Consider the following 24382-nt stretch of genomic DNA (forward strand, 5'->3'; position numbering starts at 1 on the left):
ATATGAACGCAACGCGTTTAATTGAGACAGTGGTATTAAAAGACCAAACAGGAAACACCATAAAGCATAGCCTATACAGAAAAAAATTGAGCACAGAATATGAACGCAACGCGTTTAATTGTACGTTTTCCTCGAAACCCAAGAAAACGCTTAATGAGGCTTAATGGACTAACAGTTATAAAATAAAAATTAAAAACAATAAAAAAAACACATAATTTGTTACTTTATTAATAAAACACTAGGCAGCAAGTTTATTTGCACTGAACACACATTTGCTTATATATATATATATATATATATATATATATATATATATATATATATATAAATGAAGAGTTCAGATGCTCATATATTTAAATTCAATAATTTCACTTAAATGGCAGTGAAGATTACCTATTAATTATCATTTAAGTGAAATTACTGAACTTAAATATACAAGCTTGATAAAAATGATCATTCTATAAGAAAATTTCAAATGGCATTTAGAGGCTTTTGCATCTGAACTCTTCATATATATATATATATATATATATATATATATATATATATATATATAGCCTATATATATATATATATATACATATATATATATATATGTGTGTGTGTGTGTGTGTGTGTGTGTGTGTGTGTGTGTGTGTGTGTGTGTGTGTGCCAATTCCATTGCAATATGAAAATGCACCTAAATTATCTGATAAGAATGTAAAATGTATACCTTAATATGCAATGTAAGTCGCTTTGGAAAAATGTAAATGTTTTAAATATTCACCCTAGCCTAACTGTTGGACACACAAAACTCTTTTACAGTCTATATGGTATATATACCATATATAGGGCATATATATATATGGCATACGTCATATGTTTTACGTCATATTCTGTGCTCATCTGCTTTTCTGTAGTATGCATTAGCATTGTGCCTACTGAGTTTGATAATTTCGTTTATTTATTTTAATATCAGTCTAATGCATTAAGCCATGTTAGTGTTTCAGTGCACGCGGGTTTCGTGACATCATCGAAGTCCCATTTCATTGGCTAGGTGCCAACCAATAAAACGGCTCCTTTGACCCCCCCTTCTCCCGCCCCCCTTTCCCTCTCACCGCCTCTGAGTTTCAAGTGCACAAGTTAGTTTTGCACCTGATATGTCGCGAAAAGAGTAGCAAAAGTCAAGGCGCGAAATTTGAAATTGCAGTGACAGATTTGAGAAGCTGCAAGTGCTTAATTGAGGAAGTACCGCGAATGTGAACGTAAGATTAAACGCAAAATATATATTACAAGTTTGTGTCTGTCGTTGTATTTCTGTGAATGGCATTTTACACATTTGTGTCTACTTGTCTGCAGCTTCAGATTCAGAATACAGGTTTGTGACTATTGTTTGCGAGTGCAAATTTCAACATTCAACTTCAGATTTTTATTTTACAGGTTTTCACATTGGAGCTGTGAGTGTAAATGTTCATGTACAAGTACGAATATTTATTGTACAAGTTCTCAAATTCACATTTACATGCTCTCGAGTTTTGCTACTGTTTTACCTTCATATTTGTACCTCCCCCTATATTTGAAATGTATTGTATTTCTATTGTTTGTTTTGATATTTCTTCAATAAAAAAAAAAAAAAAAAAAGAAAGAAAAAGCAAAGTCATATTAAAGAGCCGATCGGAACGCCATATGTGTAGGCCTCTCTGTGTGTGTCACTTCCTTCCTCTCACGTTTGAATAGAGTCACGCAGCAGAAAGTGAAAGTGAACAGACACAGATCCACCCTGAAGCCGTCGTCTGCAGGTAAGAGATTCAGATCCTGATCAGATGATGTGTACTAATCATTTAAACAGCGCTTGCTTTTTTTTCTTTTTTTTTCAAACAACTCAGAAATACAGGAGTGAACGATACCGGTGTTGTTGTACCGAAATCCGACTCCCCGGACAAATCGCACTCCCCTTCGCGTGCACGCGCAAGCGAGTTTAAATGCACTTCCTTTGCCATATATCCGTTTATCGATCGATTTTTCACACAACAAGCACCCAGATCCTGCATGGAAGCTTTGTCTACACTTAAATAAATTAACAGAAAGTGAACTAGTGTGGATAAAAGATGCAAAAAAAAAACAAAAAAAAAAAAAACCATGGCAGATCGATTCAAACTATAAACTTCGACGGGTAAGGAATAAAGCTCCAGCAATCAAAACAAAACTGTTAATTTCACTTAATTTAACTGAACTTATCGTTTGTGTTAAACATGCTGTGGTTCATAGTAAAATATTGTATTACTCTCCCCATTGCACATGAATGTCATTAAAAATAATAATATTTAACGTTTTTTCACGAAGATAGGCTTTAAGAGTTCATCAAAAACATATTGTAGATATATGAGGCAAATACCTGTCTTTTTGTTTGTTTGTTTTTTGCTTAATTGCGTCTTAAAATAGAAATAAAACAAATTATTAGTGATAATTGACACTTAACCCTTTCATGCATGAATTATGATAACCTCAGTCTGGATGTTTTTTTTTCCCTGTGTTTTTATTGCTCTTAGGGCATGGAAAACAATAATTGATTTTTATTTTATTTTTTTTTTACAAATTTTTCAAAGAGATCCTCAGATGTCCACTTGAGTGGACAGCATGCGGTTATGGTTTAAACTGAAGATTTACTGTATTAAATATAAGACAATAATCAAACAGATAAAGTATGTGAATTTAACAAACTAATCAATACAATTATATTAAATCATGTGAAAACTATAAGATATATACAAAAAATATAAATGCAAAATATTGCAAAGGCTTCATACAACTTCATACAAGTTGCACTTCGCGTATCTTTGATATCAGAACATGAGGACGTGATTCCATCAGAATTTTCTACAGCCTGTCAAGGTACAACTGTGGAAACCACTCAGATGCTCCCTCCAGTGCACCAGAGTATGGAGATTTACCCTTATTAGCTGATCATTCTGATTATGTTCAAGATGGGCATGCACATTTCTATCATAGCCCTCCTCTGAGAAAACCTAGCGATAAGTTTTTTCAATCTCATCTGAAATGATCAGTGTTGGGGGTAACGCATTACAAGTAACATGCATAACGCATTCAGATTACTTTTTTGATGTTACAAGTAAAGTAATGTGTTAAAAGTAACATGCATTATGTAATCAGATTTGTTTTTTATGTTACGAGTAATGTATTGTAACATGCATTACCTAATCAGATTACTTTTTGATCTAACAAGTAATTAACTACATGTAATGTGCATTACCTAATCAGATTACTTTTTGGAGTAAAGAAACGCATTACAAGTAACATGCATTACGTAATAAGATTACTTTTTGATGTTATGAGTAAAGAAACGCATTACAAGTAACATGCATTACATAATAAGATTACTTTTTGATGTTATGAGTAAAAAAAAACATTACAATAACGTGCATCACGAAATCAGATTACTTTTTGATCTAACAAGTAAAGTAATGCATTACAAGTGCCATACATTACGTAATCACATGACTTTTTTCGATGTCAATGAAAATTACATTCTAATAATACAAATACATTTATTTACAGTAAAAAAAGTCACTGCAGATTAAGTTTTTAAGTTTTAAGTTTCAAAAACAATATTCACATTATAATTGTGAATTGTAGCTGAAATATAGCAATTGATGCATGATGTCCACTACAGTGGACATGTGATTAATCAGAGTTTTCTCTCAATCTAAAATCAAAACCTGGAAAATTTTACTGTGATATGACTCATTAGATTTTTTTACCTACAAGAGTCTCCTAGATTAGAAGGAATGGGTGGATATTCCGGAGCAACTTGGCATGTCTGACTGACCCATGGCCATCTTGGTTTGGAGGGGGAAAAAATCGAAACACAACGGCTTGCCACTTGGTTGCAATGTATAGGATGATGCACCAGGGTCCAATGAAGAGGCTGATGTGCAACTTTGCCATAAAAACCCGTGCAAATTCAAGAAAATAATTTTTTAATAGCTGTCCACTGTAGTGACCACTATGCATGAAAGGGTTAAAGCTAAGAATGTAAAGAAACCTTAGACATTTTTTTAATAGTTATTTTCCAGACATTAGGGCCCTAAAAAGCATTATTTATTTTATTCATTCTTTCAATTTGACATCTTACATAGCTTATGGATATACAATTAAAATAGCTGGAGCAATTGCTTTGCGGTCAGGTGCCCTTTAACCCTCAGAGGTCGGAGATCACGCCGGCGTGATCTGCTCGCTTTTTTCCTTATGAGTTGAATTGAGACCCAAAATACTCTTTTGACTTTGATTTTACAAAACAAGTTTCATACATCAATCGATTCTGTTAAATGTGTATTATTTTTGTGTATACTCACAATAAAAACAAAGTGTTGTGCTTTTTGCCAAATAAAGAAAAATAAACACGAAGCGAGTTCTGCCTCCTCTCTGTCAGTGTAGTCCATTCTGAAACGCGTCCGAAAATGAACCAAAACTCAGCGAATACTCAGTCAAACAGCCATTCAGACATACAGGCATGAAGCTTGAATTATCTTCTTTTAAACGAAGTAATTTTTATAAAAAACAAATATTCACAGTTTATGTAATATGTATGCAAAGAGAGAGGTGTCAGTCGTTCTCATCTCAGCTAATTAAGTTTTAATGTGCTCCGCCCACGGAGAGCGCGCGCTATTCAAACGCAAATGTGAGCCGATCCAAACAATCCTGTAAAACGCCCATCAGCTGATAACACACACCGCGAGTTCACTTTCAGACTTATGTACTTTACGATGCTGTGAGGAACAATACTATCTTGATAATAATCCTGCAAAAATTTACCTCAGAAGTTCTGGAAGTATCATTTCGAGGAGCAAACGGATCCCGCTGAGGAATTAGGTCAGTTCTGTTTGCTTTGTTCTAATCGGAATGAATGAACGCAAAGATGCGTGCTGTTGTGGAGCTACTACAGCTGGCAAAAATACTGTTTTAATATGAATCGCGTTACTATGAATGAATGAACGCAAAGATGCGTGCTGTTGTGGAGCTACTACAGCTGGCAAAAATACTGTTTTAATATGAATCGCGAATACAAAGAAAGATTACACTGGAAATATTGTTACAATTTTAAATGTTGTTGTAATTGTATAACCTTAAAAAAAAAAAAAAAAAATAAATAAATAAATAAATATATATATATATATATATATATATATATATATAAGGATAGATGTAAACAAAATCTTTAAAGGTCATTATAAGCCTTATCTTTAAATAATTTTATTATGCTTTATTAGTGACACATTTGGGAAGAGAATATATTCCAAATCTGAAAATACAGTATGAGAACAATTACTAGAAATGTTTACCTTGGATATTGTACAATTTGCAAGCAAAATTTGTGGAAAAAACAACAAACCAGTTATATATTGTCCTTGCATTCTTGTGGCTCAGTCACACACCTGAATGAAAGGCTCATTACGTATGCAGCCTCATTATGCGGCCCCATTGACTCCGCAGGTGTGAATCACGCCCACCCGCATAAGGCCTTTCCAAACAAAAAGTGTTTTACAAGATTTAAATCAATGTATTGTGTTATGTGAATGATTAGGCAGGATGATTTTCACATATTTTTGAAGAAAAAATTCTAGGCAACGACATCCATTAGTCAAAAGTCTTATTTACATATATTTAGAATGTGTTTTATGGCCTTATTTCAGAAACTTTAGTTTTTTGTTTTTAAAAAAAACATGCATAAACATTATTCTATCAAAAATACAAACATGTACATGCAAGTTGTTCACATATTATGGTAGCCCTGTTTGTGCTAAATAGAGTGAATTTACACCTTTGCCATTAATATGTTTATAAGCAACTGAAAAAAGCACAAATGTCAGGGCATGTCAGAACATCTCAAGGACCCCAAAAACCCCTCAGACTCCAGAGGGTTAAAAAAAAAAAAAAAACTGCTAAAAAACAAGATGGGTTTAGCAGGGGGAGTCGGATTTTCACAGCATTAAAATACGGACTGGTGAAATCACACTCCCCTCTCCAGCACAGGTGTATAAGGTCATAGACTCACCACACTACTGCCCCTGTCACATCTTGGTTTAGTGATTGTGTGTGGTGACAAAAGGATTTGATTGTAACTGCATTAAGATGGGTTTTCCACGGGGAGTCGGATTTTCACAGCATTAATGTATGGCGCAGCCGGGGCCCCACCCTGGAGCCAGGCTGGGGCTCATATGCGAGCGCCTGGTGGCCGGGGTTGGGGCTGCTCATATGCGGGCGCCTGGTGGGGGGCCCACGGGGTCCGGCCGGGCTCAGCCTGAAGGAGCAACGTGGGGCCGCCACCTGCAGGAGGGACCGTAAGGGCCCGGTGCTGAGAGGATCGGGCGGCAGTCGAAGGCGGGGGCCCCAACAACCCGATCCCTGGACACGGAAACTAGCTCTAGGGACGTGGAACGTCACCTCGCTGGCGGGGAAGGAGCCTGAGATTGTGCGTGAGGTTGAGAGGTTCTGACTAGAGATAGTCGGGATCACCTCTACGCACGGCTTGGGCTCTGGAACCACACTCCTGGAGAGAGGATGGACTCTTCACCACTCTGGAGTTGCCCATGGTGAGAGGCGGCGGGCTGGTGTGGGTTTGCTTATAGCCCCCCAGCTCAGCCGCCATGTGTTGGAGTTCACCCCGGTGAATGAGAGGGTCGTTTCCCTGCGCCTACGGGTCGGGGATAGGTCTCTCACTGTCGTGTGTGCCTACGGGCCAAACGGCAGTGCAGAGTACCCAGCCTTCTTGGGGTCTCTGGGAGGGGTGCTGGAAAGTGCTCCAACTGGGGACTCCATCGTTCTACTGGGGGACTTCAATGCCCGTGTGGGCAGGGACAGTGACACCTGGAGGGGCGTGATTGGGAGGAACGGCCCCCCTGATCTGAACCCGAGCGGTGTTCAGTTATTGGACTTCTGTGCTAGTTACAGTTTGTTCAGAGGTGGACTCGTCCATCACCCAAGCTGAAGTCACAGAGGTAGTCAAGAAACTCCTCGGTGGCAGGGCACCGGGGGTGGATGAGATCCGTCCCTGAGTACCTCAAGTCTCTGGATGTTGTGGGACTGTCTTGGCTGACACGCCTCTGCAGCATCGCATGGCGGTCGGGGACAGTGCCTCTGGGATGGCAGACCGGGGTGGTGGTCCCTCTTTTCAAGAAGGGGGACCGGAGGGTGTGTTCCAACTACAGGGGGATCACACTTCTCAGCCTCCATGAGAAAGTCTATGCCAGGGTACTGGAGAGGAGAATACGGCCGATAGTAGAACCTCAGATTCAGGAGGAACAGTGTGGTTTTCGTCCAGGCCATGGAACACTGGACCAGCTCTACACCCTCTCCAGGGTGCTGGAGGGTTCATGGGAGTTTGCCCAACCAGTCCACATGTGCTTTGTGGATTTGTAGAAGGCATTCGACTGTGTCCCTTGCGGCGGCCTGTGGAGGGTGCTCCGGGAGTATGGGGTCCGGGGTCCTTTGCTAAGGGCTGTCTGGTCCCTGTACGACCGAAGCAGGAGCTTGGTTCGCATTGCCGGCAGTAAGTCAGACTTCTTCCCGGTGCATGTTGGACTCCGGCAGGGCTGCCCTTTGTCGCCGGTTCTGTTCATAATTTTTATGGACAGAATTTCTAGGCGCAGCCAGGGGCCGGAGGGTGTCAGGTTTGGTGACAACACGATTTCGTCTCTGCTCTTTGTGGATGATGTTGTCGTGTTGGCCTCATCAAACCAGGACCTTCAGCATGCACTGGGACGGTTTGCAGCCGAGTGTGAAGCGGCTGGGATGAGAATCAGCACCTCCAAATCCGAGGCCATGGTCCTCAGTCGGAAAAGGGTGGCTTTCCCACTTCAGGTTGGTGGAGAGTTCCTGCCTCAAGTGGAGGAGTTTAAGTATCTTGGGGTTTTGTTCACGAGTGAGGGAAGGATGGAACGGGAGATAGACAGACGGATCGGTGCAGCTTCTGCAGTAATGCGGTCGCTGTACCGGTCTGTCTTGGTGAAGAAAGAGCTGAGCCACAAGGCGAAGCTCTCGATTTACCGGTCAATCTACTTTCCTACTCTCACCTATGGTCATGAGCTGTGGGTCATGACCGAAAGGACAAGATCCCGGATACAGGCGTCCGAAATGAGCTTTCTCCGCAGGGTGGCTGGGCGATCCCTTAGAGATAGGGTGAGAAGCTCGGTCACTCGGGAGGAGCTCAGAGTAGAGCCGCTGCTCCTCCACATCGAGAGGGGTCAGCTGAGGTGGCTCGGGCATCTGTTCCGGATGCCTCCTGGACGCCTTCCCGGGAAGGTGTTCCGGGCGCGTCCCACTGGGAGGAGACCCCGGGGAAGACCTAGGACACACTGGAGATGTCTCCCGGCTAGCCTGGGAACGCCTCGGTGTTCCCCCGGAAGAGCTGGAGGAAGTGTCTAGGGAGAGGGAAGTCTGGGCATCTCTGCTTAGACTGCTGCCCCCACGACCCAGCCCCAGATAAGCGAAAGAAGATGGATGGATGGATGGATGGATGGATGCATTAAGATAGGTTTTCCAGGGGGAGTCGGATTTTCTCAGCATTAAAATACAGACTGGTGAAATCAGTTGATTGTAACTCATTTTGTGTGAGTGTATACTGTACATGTTACTACATCCAAATAAAATGTATTTAATAATTTTATGATTATATTTTTTAATAACCAATGTATTTTTTATTTTAAAATATTTTAATAATTCATATAATATAATAATTTAATAAACATTACAATATATGTATATAGTTTTACTTAGAAATTAGTTTTATGATATATTATATTAATATATTAATATAATAAACATAACTTAATAATTAACAAATACGGTTTTACTTGGAAATTGGTTTTATGATAAATATTATATTTATTATATTAGTATTATGATAGATATTTTTGGGGTTGAGCAAGACGGGAAAAAACACTGCGCAAAAAAGCAGTTACAATCAAATGCTTTTGTCTCCACACAATCACTAAACCAAGATGTGACAGGGGCAGTAGTGTGGTGAGTCTATGACCTTATACACCTGTGCTGGAGAGGGGAGTGTGATTTCACCAGTCCATATTTTAATGCTGTAAAAATCCGACTCCCCCTGCTAAACCCATCTTGTTTTTTAGCAGTTTTTTTTTTTATTTTAAAAAAGGGCACCTGACCGCAAAGCAATTGCTCCAGCTATTTTAATTGTATATCCATAAGCTATGCAAGATGTAAAATTGAAAGAATGAATTAAATAAATAATGCTTTTTGGGGCCCTAATGTGCTGGAAAATAACTATTAAAAATTGTTTAAGGTTTCTTTACATTCTTAGCTTTAAGTGTCAATTATCACTAATAATTTGTTTTATTTCTATTTTAAGACGCAATTAAATAAAAAACAAACAAACAAAAAGACAGGTATTTGCCTCATATATCTACAATATGTTTTTGATGAACTCTTAAAGCCTATCTTCGTGAAAAAAGGTTAAATATTATTATTTTTAATGACATTCATGTGCAATGGGGAGAGTAATACAATATTTTACTATGAACCACAGCATGTTTAACACACAAACGATAAGTTCAGTTAAATTAAGTGAAATTAACAGTTTTGTTTTGATAGCTGGAGCTTTATTCCTTACCCGTCGAAGTTTATAGTTTGAATCGATCTGCCATGGTTTTTTATTTTTTTGTTGTTTGTTTTGTGTTTGGTTTTTTGCATCTTTTATCCACACTAGTTCACTTTCTGTTCATTTATTTAAGTGTAGACAAAGCTTCCATGCAGGATCTGGGTGCTTGTTGTGTGAAAAATCGATCGATAAACGGATATATGGCAAGGAAGTGCATTTAAACTCGCTTGCGCGTGCACGCGAAGGGGAGTGCGATTTGTCCGGGGAGTCGGATTTCGGTACAACACCTGACACTAGACAGAACACAGGCAGTAGCCAGTAACTTATATACACAGTGGTGATTAAAGGTGGTATCAGCGATTTTAGGCCCAAGCATAAATTATCATATTCATCTAATCTTTCCTAACGATCCGCTAGCTGCCCGCCCCATAAGCATGCCGTCAAAAAAACCGCGTCTCTCTAGGTAGCCTAGGCTCTGAGGCCCCGTTTACACGTACATGGTTATTTTGAAAAACGGAGACATTTCCCATCGTTTGCGCCCTTCGTTTACACGCAAACGGAGGATTCGCCAATGAAACCGATTCTTTCTAAAAACTCCGGCCAGAGTGGAGATTTTGAAAATCTTCGTTTGCACGTTTGCATGTAAACAGAGAAAACCGGAGTTTTAGGTAGCGACGTCACAGAATGTGACTATTTTCGGGATTCTGATTGGCTAAGGTGGGCTTGAGCTTCTCGTTACACTGCCACCTACAGGTTTGGCATGCTCTTGACAGCATATACACAGGTTTGTGTGCATGATGTTATTTTTGAAAACGAAGAGGGGTGAAATGTCCGTTTATGAAAATAGCCACCTACGTGTAAACGTAGCCTGAGATCTGCACACAAAAACAGTTTATCAACATCACTCAAAACCAAAATAAATAGTGTTCCAACCAATCACCGACAGGGGCGGGTGTTGTGAGGTTTTGCGCTCGTGCACGGCTGCCTATGACGGCTGCACGCGAAAACCTCATGTTGATACCAACTGTTTTTGTGTGCAGATCTCAGAGCCTAGGCTACGTAGAGAGACGCGGTTTTTTGACAGCATGCTTATGGGGCGTGCAGCTAGCGAATCGTTAGGAAATATTAGATGAATGTGATCATTTATGTTTGGGGCTGAAATCGCTGATACCACCTGTAACTGAAGGATGAGCAGCTGTGATGGATGTGATTGTTGACCATGATTGATCGGTGGTGTGAAACACAGACAAGGAAACACATGGAGTTTCCAGGATGAAGTGATTATATCATATTAATTTCAGCTGAGCTAAAACAAAAGCAGAATGCACATGTGAAAGAGGAAGACCAGAGCACATGTGAAGGGCTGAACGAAGACATTCTGAAACGATACTGAAATAACTAACAGTTGTTCTATTGCTGAAGTGTTTCACCGCTTCAAAACCCGATCCAAACAAACCTGATCCATTTATGAACGTCCTGACCCAGTTAAACTCACACTGCTCTACAAAAGTATTAAACATGCAGTCAACCAAAAGTAGCCATTTAAAGGGAAAGTCTTCCTCTAGGCTATATCAATAAATAAATAATAAAATTATGATTAGTTTTACTCTAGTAATAAAGATCTAACTAGGGTGACAGTATTTTTGCCCATAAATTTACAATAAATACTGGAAAAGAGCATAAATGACTCTTAATGAATCAGTGAATTGTTCCTTTACATGAACTATATAATGATGAACCAATTCACTAAAATGAGGAGGGATAGTAAAATTAATGGGATAGTTCACCCTAAAATAAAAAAGTCATAATTTTCTAACCCCTGTGTTTCTCTAATGCCTTATGCCCTTCTTTCTTTTACGGGCCACAAAAGGAGAAGTTTAAAGGATACCATTACAGTTGTAAATATCTGACATCAATTATCAAATAAACAAATTATATATAAACCTTTATTAGACATATAGATTGTGAATTTATATTCAATTGTGATAGTGAATTTAATTTCTGCACTGTAAAAGATTTCTAACCCTCCCAAATAAAAAATTTCAAGTGACCGATAACATCTAAATTTTTCAATTGGCCCAAGTGAAATTCTGTAAATTATAAAATAAAATTTACAGAATTTCACTTGGTCCAATTGAAAAATTTAGATGTTATCGGTCACTTGAAATATTTGATTTGGGAGGGTTAGAAATTTTTTACAGTGTGGTAATTTAGGAAACTGATTCATTGGTTGATATTTGGATGTTCCTAACAAACTGAACTGAATGAAACCCTGCAACTAAATACTTCCATCTGAGAGGAAACAAGAACAAGGTCAGGGAAACACAGAGAGTGAGAAAATGAAATGAAAAGCTTGATATACAGAGAAAAGAGAGCAAAGGAGAACAGGAAAGTTGTATGCGGGTCTTAAAAGCGATCTGAGACCTTTATAACTTAACGAATATCACTGACAATGACAAATAAATATAACAAATGCCATGTGCTACTTACTTTAAAAAAATTATGGTAACAATATTGCACATGATATTTTTGAGTAGTTAAGGCTTGATTTCTTTCATGGAATCTACCTGAATAAATCATGCAAAATCCCCTAAATTAGTCTATGACACAATGTATTTAATATTTTTAGTGAAATATGCTTTTTTATAAAAAATCTTTTTACTTAAGTTGACTTAAAGCTCCAGTATGCGACTTTGGTATTTGACCACAAGAGGGCGCAGTTTCAACAATAACAAAGGCGAAGCTTGATGACGCTATGAAGGAGGTGACGATGGGAGATGTCGTTTTTTTTAATACGTTTTCACCATCTAGCGATATATCTACATGGAATTAATAAATCATGATCACGGATGAGGTAATTTATTCTTTTTTGTATTACCTGTATGTCTGATCGTATTATTTTATTTCATCATAATTAATGAACTGCAAGGAACGTGAAATGTTATGCTATATTATCCCGTTACAACATACAGCTATTTGTCAAATGATTTGTTTGGTTAATGTTGTGCAGTTTTACGTTTTTATGGTTAATGCCGTGTTGTGTAACGTGTTCAAACCAATATCTAAAAGTAAATTTGAACGAACATTTGCAAGTAATGACTAAATATATATTTTTAACATCATATCCGATTGTATTTAATTGTACTGCCATAAGCTCGGTCACCACACGTGATAAAAAGCCTTACCAAAGTACAAAGAGCAATATAACTTTGTTTATACGTGCTATTATTGACAGTTGCATGTCTTACCTGTCTATCAATAACGTTACACTCGCGAGAGCAGTCTCTGTCAAGTCCAAGATTGACGCGCAGCTCTCTCCATCTCGAAAACGCCTGCCGATATTTATCCAGGTTTTATTCCTCCGTTTGTCACACAGTCTGCGTGTATCCGAATATGGACGCTTTCGTTTTGTTGGCACTTCCATACTCGCCAAAGAGTAATCGTGATCCATAACAGCTATAACCATACAGTCTATGGCTATAATGCTTTAAACACCACTTCCGCATTTGACCATGCGATATTCCGGTGTGGTGGGTCATATTTTTTATTTTATTCTTTTTTTATTCTTTGTCAGACGTCTTTATTGTTTATTGTGATAAGAAAAAAAACCTCAATAAAGTTGTTGTTAAAAAAAAAAACAAACAAAAAAAAAAAAATCCGGTGTGGTGGAATATCCTATCACATGGTCCACACCGGAAAAAAGGGATATTGCGTCACTGAGGCGCGACATTTCTTTTCCGGGACGGACAGTTATTTAAAATCAGAATTTCTCTGAAATAAAAAATCTTTGGAGACTTTTGAGATATTGTAAGTACACAACTGGAGGAAATATATCACACTGTGCAAGTTATTTTTGGAAATTTTATTACAAAATTCCTACATATTGGAGCTTTAAGTATATTGTATCATTAAATATGCTGCTAACACAACACAGAAATAAACTGTTATTATAGCAGTTATTGCTCATTGAACAAAGCAACATGCCTCATGAACTGTCCTTAGGAAAAGTCTGAAGTGAAATGTTCCTGAATCAGTCTCTCTCCGCGCAGAAGAGTCAATCACCCACTCACTCTCCTCTCTGCTGGCGTCTCACTGAACAGACTTCGGTCTAATAATAAAATAATAATAAAATGGTAAAGAATTCCTTCTTCTGCTAAAATCACTGTGATATGTCTGTTATGTGCTTGTTCAAATCAATTTCTATTTAACTTGATCACCCAATCTCATTCTTATTCAACACAATGCACAAAAGCTTTATCTTATTTAACATAAATCAAAGTCTTAGAATCTCTGGATCAACCCTTTCACACGCAGGGATAACGGGATACATGTTTTAGACGTCTTCAGATACAGAATATAATATTTAAGCACATGTTAAAATCTCACTCTTCATTCATCAAAATAAAGTGCCTATTTCTTGATTTTATGTAACCCATCTTAGCCAATACATAAATCAAAAACCCATAAAGTGTGTCACAACTCATTTATTTATTTATTTATTTATTTATTTCATAAATCCCAGGATAACAATATTGATAGTTAACCATTTTCTTGAGCTCTGTTCATTTCTTTGAAGTGAAAGCTTCGAACAGTATCCACAGTAGCACAGCCGTAACCATACCGATCCTGTTTAACCAATCCTGCAGTGGGACGGGTTAGGACCGCCTACCTTATTAACATATGTACACATAAATACATACATGTAGAAATGTAGATATGCATAAATAAATGAAGAAAAATAAATACATGTAGAAATACATAAGTGTAGAAATACATAAACCAATGAAGACAAAAGTATAATATAACACAAATGGTACAAAAAAAGAACAATTAAAAATTATACTTTTGACAAAATTATCTATGTATTCGTTCATTTATGCATATCTGCATTTATTCATTTCAGAATTTAATCATTTATTTATTCATTTATGTATTTCTGCATTTACAGTATTAATTGATTTATTTCAACATTTATTTATTTATTTAATTCTGCATTTATTTATTTTATTCACTTGTTTAATTCTGCATTTATGTATTTATTCACTCATTTATTTATTTATACTTAAGTCATTTCTCATCCTCCATACAAAACTGTGTTTGTTTCCCTAAAAAAAAATAGGAAAATGTATCTCTTGGTTTTATTAGTGAAATGTTCTTAATATTTTCTACACGACACTGAACCACAATCTTCTTAATAAAATATACACAAGATTTTTAATTATCACCTTCATTGTTTTAAAGGGTTACTTCAGGATTTAGCATTAAGCTTTGTATTAGTAGAAAACCTGTAGTATTTTCGAATTACCATGCTTTCCACCCTCATATCCCCCTGAGAGGAGAGATTTATGTATTTTATGTCTGGAAAAAAATCCTCCGATGACGCAAAAATCGTCATTTTGCGTCATCGGAGGATTTTCTGTCCAGAGGCTAAAGACTACAGCCAGTAGATGGCGTTGTTCCGCATGTTTTCAGCCCGCCCATAGAGGATCTCACTCACAGAATGTACACAGTATCAGCCGTCTTTCTTTGGAAGCTAAGCTAGCATGCTCTTGTTCTGTGGAGAAAGCTGAATAATAGGAGAAAGCTGAGTAAGTAGGGGTTACCATCTTCCTTTTCCCGGACTTGTCCGGCGGGCGAGACTGTTAAAAATGTCCGGGATTCAGCTTTTGCGTTCTGCGGTCGCCATTCATTGTTTACATGCACACCTCTCGTTTCAATCTAACTGAATTAATTCCGATCGGTGAATCTGACTGTAGTGTTTACATGAACGCTAAACAAGTGATCGGTTGATGTGCGTTTTAACGTTGCTAAGAAAATTTACGCTCCTCCGTGAGAGATACGAGACACGGCGCGTCTCAGTAATGAAGCCACCGGCCTCGCGCCGTTCTCCCGCGGCCGTCAGCCTCGTCCTGCTCGCCACAGTAAACATGATGAATGGCGACTGTAGAACGCAAAAGCCGAATCTCGGACATTTTGGGTCTCTAAATCCCTGGCAAACTCATCACTTACTTAGGCTAGCCTTGTTGTTTTCAACTGTGCTCTCTAACCGGTAGGCGTGGCCTCCTAAGGCAGCGAAGCAAGTGCATTCTGGGAGTTGTTGTCTTTCATCCACATAAGCCAAAAATACATTTTCTGGCTTTTCTCAGTCTAGAAAGCTCCAAATTCAAAAATTTTTCCACATTTCTTCTACTTAAATGACCTATTTTAAATACACATTCATCTTCCCAGAGGTGAAGTATCCCTTTAATGAAAATTACAAGAGCCCATTACAATTACAAAAACCTGACTCTCAGCACAGATTTTGTACATCATCTTCATCATCATCATCATCATCATCATCCTCATCATCAGTCAAATATGTTTAGGAGAATCAGTGTGTAGCAAACAGAAACCCGTGAGAAACACACACACACACACTCCTGTGATGGGCATTTACTGCCAGAGATGATCAGAGAAAGAAAGAGTGTGTTCTAACAGTGACAGTGCAGAGACACGAGGACTCTGAGTTTACTACTTACTAGAAGAATAAATGCCTATTATAAATGCCTATTTTCTGCATAAACCCACTAAACAACAGTTCATGCTAATGTTCTGAGGATATAAAGTGATTTAACACAGTGCACAAATAAATGTATATGGAAATAAAAGACATTCAGGGCATTTCCACACTTGCAGCGTCTGTGTTTCGCTCACTTCGTTTAGCTGGACTGTTCCCCCAAAGATTGTCTGTGTTTCGCTCGCTTCGTTTAGCTGGACTGTTCCCCCAAAGATTGTCTGTGTTTCGCTCGCTTCGTTTAGCTGGACTGTTCCCCCAAAGATTGTCTGTGTTTCGCTCGCTTCGTTTAGCTGGACTGACCCCCAAAGATTGTCTGTGTTTCGCTCGCTTCGTTTAGCTGGACTGTTCCCCCAAAGATTGTCTGTGTTTCGCTCGCTTCGTTTAGCTGGACTGACCCCCAAAGATTGGCTGTGTTTCGCTCGCTTCGTTTAGCTGGACTGTTCCCCCAAAGATTGTCTGTGTTTCGCTCGCTTCGTTTAGCTGGACTGTTCCCCCAAAGATTGTCTGTGTTTCGCTCGCTTCGTTTAGCTGGACTGTTCCCCCAAAGATTGTCTGTGTTTCGCTCGCTTCGTTTAGCTGGACTGTTCCTCCAAAGATTGTCTGTGTTTCGTTCGCTTCGTTTAGCTGGACTGTTCACCCAAAGATTGTCTGTGTTTCGCTCGCTTCGTTTAGCTGGACTGTTCACCCAAAGATTGGCTGTGTTTTCTTGTACTTTGCAAGAGACAGCAAGAAAAGTTCTGACTATTGATGATTTAAGGACCTGCCCCTGTGTGTCTAAAAGCTTCATGTGTTTCTAACAGGATTACAGTGAAGAGCAGAAGAGCTGAAGGAGTTTGACATGGAAAAGGTAAATATCTTGTAATGAACTCAAACGTACGGAGAGAGTGAAAGACAGCATCACTCAGCTAATAGATCTTTTCTGGGCTGATGTTTCTGATATAAAAGACTGTTTGCTCATTGATCAAGGGTTGTCGGAAAGCAGTTTTACTACGGTAAAAGAGCTTGGAAGAGTTTAAAACTACACAAGTTGTTCTCTAAGGAAACAGAAAGCTAAATACTTATAAACCTCTGAAACGAGCTCATGTCATGTGTACAGAAGCTGTTTTTAGGCTAACTAAACACTTTCTTATTGTTGAATTGTATGATAATAAACTGAAGCAAGGAGACCTCATTGAAATCCCCAGAGGCAAATATCAACACTGGGCTGTGTATGTCGGCGATGGATATGTGATTCACCTGGCCTCAGACTGTGAGTGTTTTACACACTTTACATGCTTTACACACTGCTATTGACCGTATGAATCATACGAATCATGAATTGACCGAAATCATGAGCTTGACTGGCAGCTTCAGTGATTATAGAGCGACGGAGCCGTGCTCGCTTTCTGTGTCACTCAATCACTAAATATGAGGGTAATATCTGAGTGTGAAAATATGACTGGAAACGGCTAATATGAGCCAATAAATGCTCCTCTTCTGCTGGTCAGAGTGGGAATTACTGTCTTTTATTTGTAAATAAAAGTGTTTCTATTAAATGTTGGACTTCCTACATCTTGAAACATTCGGTTTTACGATCTCAGATGGACGAGGAAATAATGTTTTGATCATCACATTAAAAATAACATTTGAAGTCCTGGAAAAGCGTTGCATGTTCGTATCCAATTACAGACGTGTTTCTTATTCCAGCGTTCCCGTTAGCTTCGTTTTTATTGCAATCAATAAATCTGGTTTATTGGCAAATAACGTACGTGTGCTAACTGCATTACAATATAAATACAACATTAAAAGATCAACCATTGATGGTTTAGTGTGGATTTACAGCGAGTCCAGAGTGACAGCTAACAGGAAATGCCCAAGCTGGCTTATTGAACACCAGTGACCGTGCACATGCTCAACTGAGCTCAACTTTTACTGAGTCTGAAACATTTATTCCATTCAAATCTCATGAGTCATGATTGCCTTTAATTTTCCATTTCTTTCTCTGTAGCCGACGCTGGGTCCGGCTTTATCTGGCTTGCCAAAGCTCTGTTGGGGTCCGTCAGTGGGAGACCCTGCTGTGCGGGTTCAGAAACACAAAATGTGGCAAAAGTGAAGAGAGAGAAACTTAAGGATGTGGTTGGCCGAGATGAATGGTGTATCAACAATCTTCTGGATAAGCAGCGTAAGCCTCGTCCCATTGAAGATATTCTGAAAGAAGCAAAGAGCCTTGTGGGAAAGATACGTCCGCTCAATCTGCCTTCACACAACTGTGAGCACTTTGTTCTGGAGTTGAGATACAGAACGTCAGAATCCGATCAGGTACAGTATATACAGAAGAACCTGCACAAAGATGCTTCTCAAATTGACCTTGGGTTCACTGCAGACTCTACACTGAAGTAGGTCCACTAAAAAGGTTTCAGATAAGCAGTCCCTATAGGGACTATAGGATAGGATTGGACAGTGGACTGATGACTCTTCTTGACAAGCTGCTGGCAAAGGCTCCTGTGAAACACAGCTTAGTAAGATGCCTGCAATGCTTTGACCCGAGACACATGGCCAAATCTAAGGAACAGTGTGTTAGGCAAATGATGATAGTACTACGCAGTATTGTGGAGGCTAAACATTTAAACAACACTGTATGTGATGATGTGATGAGAGAGTTCTGGGAGTTTTGCGATTGGGCTAACTTGCAGACTAAATTCAGGGATTGTGTGGACACACTGCTGTATGAGGGGACCAACCCCTGTTTCTCCAGACTGTGGGATGTAGTGAAGGTTGGACTTGTCCTGTCTCATGGACAGGCAAGTGTAGAGAGAGGATTCTCAATAAATAAAGAGCTAATTGTGGAGAATCAGAAGGAATTGTCTTTGGTAGCTCAAAGGCTCATTGTTGACCATGTCAGGTCTGTTGGAGGCGTATCTAATGGAGCCATCACAGAAGAGCTGCTTCTGTCAGCAGGAGGAGCCAGGCAAAGATATCATGGCTACCTTGATGAACAAAAGAGAGTGTCAAACAGGATATGCTGTAGACTTAAAGCGGAAGGAGCTTAGTGACGAACTCAAGGTCTGAAAAAGAAGAGCGCCATCATGTGTTTGCCCTCAAAAAATCTGCTGATGAATTGTCAGAGAAAGCAGAAAAACAAGTTGTTTAACGTTCATTTCCAAATCAAACAGTTTCTGTCGGACAGCAAAGGAAAAAAGAGCTGCTCTGTTCACCACTGACAAGCAAATTGATGAAAAGCTTGCAGAAATGAAAAAGTGAAGTGTGTGTGTTTAAAAAGGGAAGGTTATGTCCTCCATATGCGTTGTAAACTTAAGTGGGGTTAAAAAAAGATTAAACTCTTAGTTGTGGATTCACTGTTCAGTCTCCACTACTGCCCAGTTAGTTGTTAATTAGCAGTAGCTGTGTTTTTTCAGGACACTGTTACATGTATTTTATCCTGTGTCCTTCAAAGATCTTGCACTTTGTGTGTGTTTAAATAAATGTTTATTTTGTATTGAATCACATAAATTGTCATCCATTTTATTGTTAAACCTCTGAGGGTAAACTTTAACACATATTTTTATTCTTATAATGTCGACTGACATTTTCAGGAATACAGAGTCATGGAAATGTGCCGAAAAGTCATGGAAAAGTATTGGTTAAAATGTGTATGAACCCTGTTCTCTGAGGAAACAGAAGCTAAATACTTATAAACCTCTGAAACGAGCTGATGTCATGTGGACAGAAGCTGCTTTTAGGCTAACTTAAAGGAGAACTCCGGTCAATTTTAACATTGAGCTCATTTTTTTGTACATTTGCAGTGCTGTCAATACAGAGAACAACGACAGAAATCGGTGTTGCCTACACCGAGTTATTCTATTTTTAAAATTTGCACCCTGTTGACTTCAATGGGGCAAGTACTAAACCTGCTTTTAGCCTCTTAACATCCTTGATGTGTCATTACAAGTGCACAGGTCATGTGAGTGATTCCTTCAGAGTGAACACGGGTGAATCTGACTGCAGTAGATGTAAAAGATATGTATAAAAATGATGTTATTTAAGCCAGCGCAAATACCTGTGTTTACATCCTGTTTTCAGTCGAAGTCCACAGTAGTCGATTGCCGAGTTCACGCGCGTGATCATAGGTAACTAAACCTATGCGCGTGAACTCGGCAATCGACTACTATGGACTTCACCCGAAAACAGGATGTAAACACAGGTATTTGCGCTGGCTTAAATAACATCATTTTTATACATATCTTTTACATCTACTGCAGTCAGATTCACCCGTGTTCACTCTGAGGTAATCACTCACATGACCTGTGCACTTGTAATGACACATCAAGGATGTTAAGAGGCTAAAAGCAGGTTTAGTACTTGCCCCATTGAAGTCAACAGGGTGCAAATTTTAAAAATAGAATAACTCGGTGTAGGCAACACCGATTTCTGTCGTTCTTCTCTGTATTGACAGCACTCCAAATGTACAAAAAAATGAGCTCAATGTTAAAATTGACCGGAGTTCTCCTTTAACACTTTCTTATTGTTTTATCTATTCACAAGTTCAATGGTATTGTGTTATTTTAGATAAACAGTATGATATTATATTATGACAGATTTAAATGGCTCTGTATCTTTTTTAAATATTACGCTTGACTGACTGATGTCTCTCCTGTATGATAAGGTTCTGAAGATTGGAGACCTCATTGAAATCCACAGACCGTTAGGATTTGGAGACCTCATTGAAATCTTCAGACTGTTAGGATATGGAGACCTCATTGAAATCTTCAGACTGTTAGGAGACCTCATTAAAATCTTCAGACTGTTCAGATTATATAAGCACTGGGCTGTGTATGTCGGCGATGGAGATGTGGTTCACCTGGGCTCAGCCTGTGAGTGTCTTTACACACTTTACATGCTATTCATGCTTAACACGCTTTACACACTGTTATTGACCGTATATGGTCAGGAACTTCTGCAATAATATGAGCTCCTGGAAAACCTCTGGTGTGTGTCTGTGGCTTAACAGCATCACTAGTGTAATACTTAGGGCCAATCTCATTTCACTGTCTTACCCCTTCCCCTTCCCCTTCCCCTTTGTCTGCGTCTTCCCCTTGCCCTTCGATACCTTGCCCCTTGAAGGGGGGTAGGGGGAAGAACGTTTCTCTAAGAAATGAGACACCACATGATTACCGTTTGCGTCATCTTCCCTTTCCGCTAGCTGGCTGCTACGTCAACAGAGGCGATACGCGTTGACATAAACAAACGAAGATGCCGTCATCTCGGGTTGTGATATCGATTGCCTGGTCTCTCTTCATCTTTGCACGCTTGTGTGCCATCAGTCAAAGACATTGTTTCATTGTATTTAACGGCGGCGCCGGCGACACCATAGCTAAGCAAAACATTAGCAAACGGCAAATAGCGCATAGCTGCTAGCTAGTGGTTAACTAGAGATTCAAAACAAAAACATTACAATTAAAACTGCTTGAACGTTTTATTAAAGGTATCATAAAACACGAGTGTCATTAAACTGCTGAAAATACATACATTTGTGCGACTCACTTCTGAGAAATTATACCCCTCTCTTTCAAGTGTGGTCCTCCGCAGACTTCGTTTCAAGGGCTATGTAGCCCTACGCCTTGGCCCTATCCCTTAATCAAAATGAGAATTGGGACGCCACTTCCCCTCACATGAACGCGCAAAACCGAGGGGAAGGGGTAAGAGTAAGGGGTAAGACAGAGAAATAAGACGCAGCCTTAGTTTATAATCAGAATATAGTCACTTAAATATATTCAGGCCTAGCATTAATTTAGTTATTTAAACACAAGACAACCTAAAAAAGACACGTTCCTCAGTGTTCCTCCTCAGCAAAGTTCTGTTCGACCATCAGTTTCTCATCAACACACTGCAGTTAAATATGCACTCATCTCAGATGGACGAGGAAATCATGTTTTGATCATCACATTAAAAATAACATTTGAAGTCCTGGAAAAAATAAAACTCTTTATTGGCAAATAACTTACGTGTGCTAACTGCATTACAATATAAATACAACATTAAAGGTGCAATGTGTGATATTTCTGAGGATCTATTGACAGAAATGCAATATAAGATCCATAACTATGTTTTCAGTGGTGTATAAAGACCTTACTTAATGAACCATAATGTTTTTATTACCTTAGAATGAGTCATTTATATCTACATAACCGCGGCCACCCCTTCTATGAAGGTCGACATATCGTGACGTCATGTTTGTACCGTAGCCGACAGCGAACAGACAGCGCTACAGAGCGCCTTTCATCATGAACTTGAATGAGAAGTCAAAAAAATCACACACTGCACCTTTAAAAGATCAACCATTGATGGTTTAGTGTGGATTTACAGCGAGTCCAGAGTGACAGCTAACAGGAAATGCCCAAGCTGGCTTATTGAACACCAGGAAGTGACCGTGCACATGCTCAACTGAGCTCAACTTTTACTGAATCTGAAACATTTATTCCATTCAAGAGTCATGAGTCATGATTGCTTTTAATTTCCCATTTCTTTCTCTGTAGCCAACGATGCCGACGCTGGGTTCAGCAGTGTGGGTTCCATTAATGTGCGTTCATTAACATCAAACGAGGCAAAAGTGAAGAAAGATAAACTTGAGGTTGCGGCTGGCCAAGATGAATGCTGTATCAACAATCGTCTGGATGAGGAGCATAAACCTCGTCCCATTCAAGATATTCTGAATAAAGCAAATAGCCTTGTGGGAAAGACAATTCCATATGATCTGTTTACAAACAACTGTGAGCACTTTATTACGGAGTTGAGATACGGAAAGCCAATATCCCAGCAGGTACAGTAGATCGGCACGACCTCACATACAGAATCATACTGTAGGATACTCATTAATGTCTCACATGTGAAAATCACAGGATTACAGACTATATTATGCAAAAAAAAAAAAAAAATATTAATTTAAAATTAGGATTAAGGTCACAGAAGCTTTCACAATAAATACTTTCTGTTTATTCTTCTAGGTGGAAACTGCAGGATGGTACTTTGTAATTGGCATTGTAATTATAGCCGTGATCTATATGTGGTTTTTCTAATCGGAATCCAACGACAGAATCCTGATTACTGTGTTATGAGAGCAATTTTACAAATCTAATAGGAGAAAAAAAAAACACGGAAATGGGAAATGAAGAAATAAAAGCACAGTTGTGGAGGCCTTGGATTATTATAAATCAGCAAATGTATGGTGAATTGTGTTTAATCTGAACAAACACCTCACAGCACTGGCGTCCTTGCTTTTATTCATTTTATTGTTTCAAAATGTACAAGACAACGAGAAGCAGACACAATGAACAGTGGGAAATGAAGCACTAAAAGTACAATAATACAAGGACTAATGTACAATAAATAAATAATATTAAACAATTTAACACACACAGTTTTATAAATCTCGGCCACAGGCAGGGGTGGATTAAGGAGGACGGGCCCCTAGGCTCTGTGTGTGAGGCCCCGCATATCATTATGCTTTACTGGACACTTTCCTAGCAGGCACAGTACGTCAATGTGATGTCAGGAAGACGTTGGACTCCAACTAATCCAATGTCAGTCAGACGTCATATTTTGGTTGAAAATGAAAGTCAGGTTGACATCTAAACCCGACGTTTGTTTGGCGTCAAGCTCCAACGTCAGACAGATGATGTGAAAAAATGTGACATGCATGGCAGCACATTAAATCTGTGAAGAGGAGGATTAAACAACTCCATAAACAGCATTACCAGCTTCACTTATTACTGACCAGACTGACTTTATTTAATTTCTGTTTTAATGAAATCAATAGTTGTATTTTAAAGTCACCATGATGGTGGTTAGCGTTTGCTTTAGTTGGACTCTTGACCCTTGACCTTTTAGTAAAAAAAAAGTTCTCTGGCTGCTATAATTGTGTGTTTGTAAAGCACATTTGTTGTGGCAAAAGAGCCATGAAATTAGATCAGGTGATGTTGGCTGTTTTTGATGATGGAATCATCATCATGTAATTGTCTGAATCCCTGATCTTGTGTCTAATGTTTTGATTATATTGGACTTGTGTTTATAATGTTGTTTTATAATAGAAGCCATTTAATTTTACAGCATGAGAGCAATGTTGTTTATCAAATAATATAAAGGATTTTAAAAACATTTAGTGCATTAAACTTTTTCCTCTACATTATTATCGGACGTGCAACAATTTAAATATGTAGCGCGGGAATTCAAGA

The 24382-nt window shown here is 38.8% G+C and overlaps 1 protein-coding gene across 1 annotated transcript; it reads left to right on the top strand.

Moving 5' to 3' along the window:
- Nucleotides 1-1693: 1693 nt before the first annotated feature.
- On the top strand, nucleotides 1694-24313 carry LOC308697483 (uncharacterized protein). The gene is made up of 7 exons (XM_081376760.1): nucleotides 1694-1778; nucleotides 16976-17022; nucleotides 17334-17424; nucleotides 18163-18473; nucleotides 20818-21025; nucleotides 22688-22971; nucleotides 23156-24313. The coding sequence occupies exons 2-7, from the start codon at nucleotides 17014-17016 to the stop codon at nucleotides 23225-23227; spliced, it is 975 nt and encodes a 324-aa protein (XP_081232886.1). The 5' UTR covers nucleotides 1694-1778; nucleotides 16976-17013; the 3' UTR covers nucleotides 23228-24313.
- Nucleotides 24314-24382: the final 69 nt, after the last annotated feature.

The sequence above is a fragment of the Scardinius erythrophthalmus genome (assembly GCF_964197995.2).
Source record: "Scardinius erythrophthalmus genome assembly, chromosome: 10".
In the NCBI taxonomy this organism is placed as follows: Eukaryota; Metazoa; Chordata; class Actinopteri; order Cypriniformes; family Leuciscidae; genus Scardinius; species Scardinius erythrophthalmus.